The 1414-nt window shown below is 38.4% G+C and overlaps 1 protein-coding gene across 1 annotated transcript in view; it reads left to right on the top strand.

Moving 5' to 3' along the window:
• The window catches only part of LOC106534180 (polycystin-1), a gene marked incomplete at its 3' end in the record, with an annotated part of 57585 nt that overhangs the window by 47368 nt on the left and 8803 nt on the right, over positions 1-1414 (top strand). Inside the window, 1 exon segment of the mRNA XM_014030743.1 lies at positions 1116-1184. Within this exon segment, the coding sequence (XP_013886197.1) occupies positions 1116-1184 (69 nt within the window).

Genomic DNA, 1414 nt, shown 5'->3' with positions numbered 1-1414 from the left:
AAACAACTGTGTTAAATCATTTTCATTTATTCAGAAGACACAGCGCTGCACACCGTTTGTCAACATAATTATAGAGTGTGATTTATTTTCAACTCAAAATATCTTCAAACTAACGAAATATAAAGTTATTAGTGAAGAAAACCCATCTGGATAACAGCAGACTGACTGCTGGTAAAATATGCGACAGGTCTGGACCACTCGTAAATTTTGTTCGTATCTGAAAAAAATCGTAGAATACGAAAACATTGGTGAATGCCACAAATTCTCCTAAATCACTCGTACGCACAATTTAAGAACAAATCTGTGCGTACGAACGGTTCTTGCATGAGGCCCAATGTGAAGCCATTTGTCCTGTTTCTAAAGTGCTTCATCTTCATTTGCAAATTTTGTACACAGCGAAGCTCATATCAAACTCAGACAAAACAAAAAGAGCCCAAATCTTTGCATTCAGTGAAGACAGGGTCAGTTGAATCTCTCTTTCCTCCAGTTTTGTAGCTTCCTCTTTGTTTTGGTGCTTTCTGTGCATGCATACATTCCAGAACCAGCTCCGTGTGACGTCAGGACGTCAAAAGTGGTTGCACAATGGAGGCTGACAACCTTTAGATTTTCAATCTTTATATACATAGCGCAACAATACATGCACCTGTATCGAACAGTGTTGTATCGAACAATACAGATTTTAAAAATTTATTTTATCAGCTTGTCTTCTGAAGATGCTCTGTGTTGAAGGATCAGTGGATCTGTGTTCGACTACTCCACCTAGGCTGCATTTTTGAGAGCAGATCCACTGAGAAACTTGCTGTTTCAGCAACATTTGATTAAAAACTGTACCTTTGAGGTTAAACAAATGTTCATAATTAATAAAAATAAATTACAAGTTAAAAGGGGCATGGACATTTCTCTTTTTTGTATCGAAAAAATATCGAACCGTGAGACTGAAGTATCGAACCAAACCGAACCGTGAATTTCCTGTATCGTTGCACCCCTAATATATATAAAAATCGATTTTGGGACATTTTAAATCGATTCTGAATCTTTGTAAATGAGAATCACGATTCGGATTTAAAACAATTTTTTGGTGCACCCCTAATGCAAATACTTTTTTTCTCCTTCAGATACCTTCAAGAAAACAGGATCAATGTTCTCCCTAGAGGAGTATTCTGTTGTGGACCACTGTCAGTCCTGTGAGTATAAAGCCAGAGGACAACGTAGACTTGCCAGACTCGGACTTAAAAAAAAGAAATAAGGAACGCTGAAGAGAGCACCAAGGAAAAAACTTGGTTTAGTCTGGATTCAAGTAGGCTGAAGTCCCATGAGCACTTTAGCTAGACCACAGAGCGTTAAAAAACCCCGACACAGTCCACACAAATACCTACACAGACGCACTCACACACACACACACACACACACACAC

This window comes from Austrofundulus limnaeus, unplaced genomic scaffold, assembly GCF_001266775.1.
Source record: "Austrofundulus limnaeus strain Quisiro unplaced genomic scaffold, Austrofundulus_limnaeus-1.0 Scaffold1111, whole genome shotgun sequence".
NCBI lineage: Eukaryota > Metazoa > Chordata > Actinopteri > Cyprinodontiformes > Rivulidae > Austrofundulus > Austrofundulus limnaeus.
The sequence above is the reverse complement of the archived record's forward strand: the minus strand, read 5'-3'. Positions and strand labels throughout refer to the sequence as shown.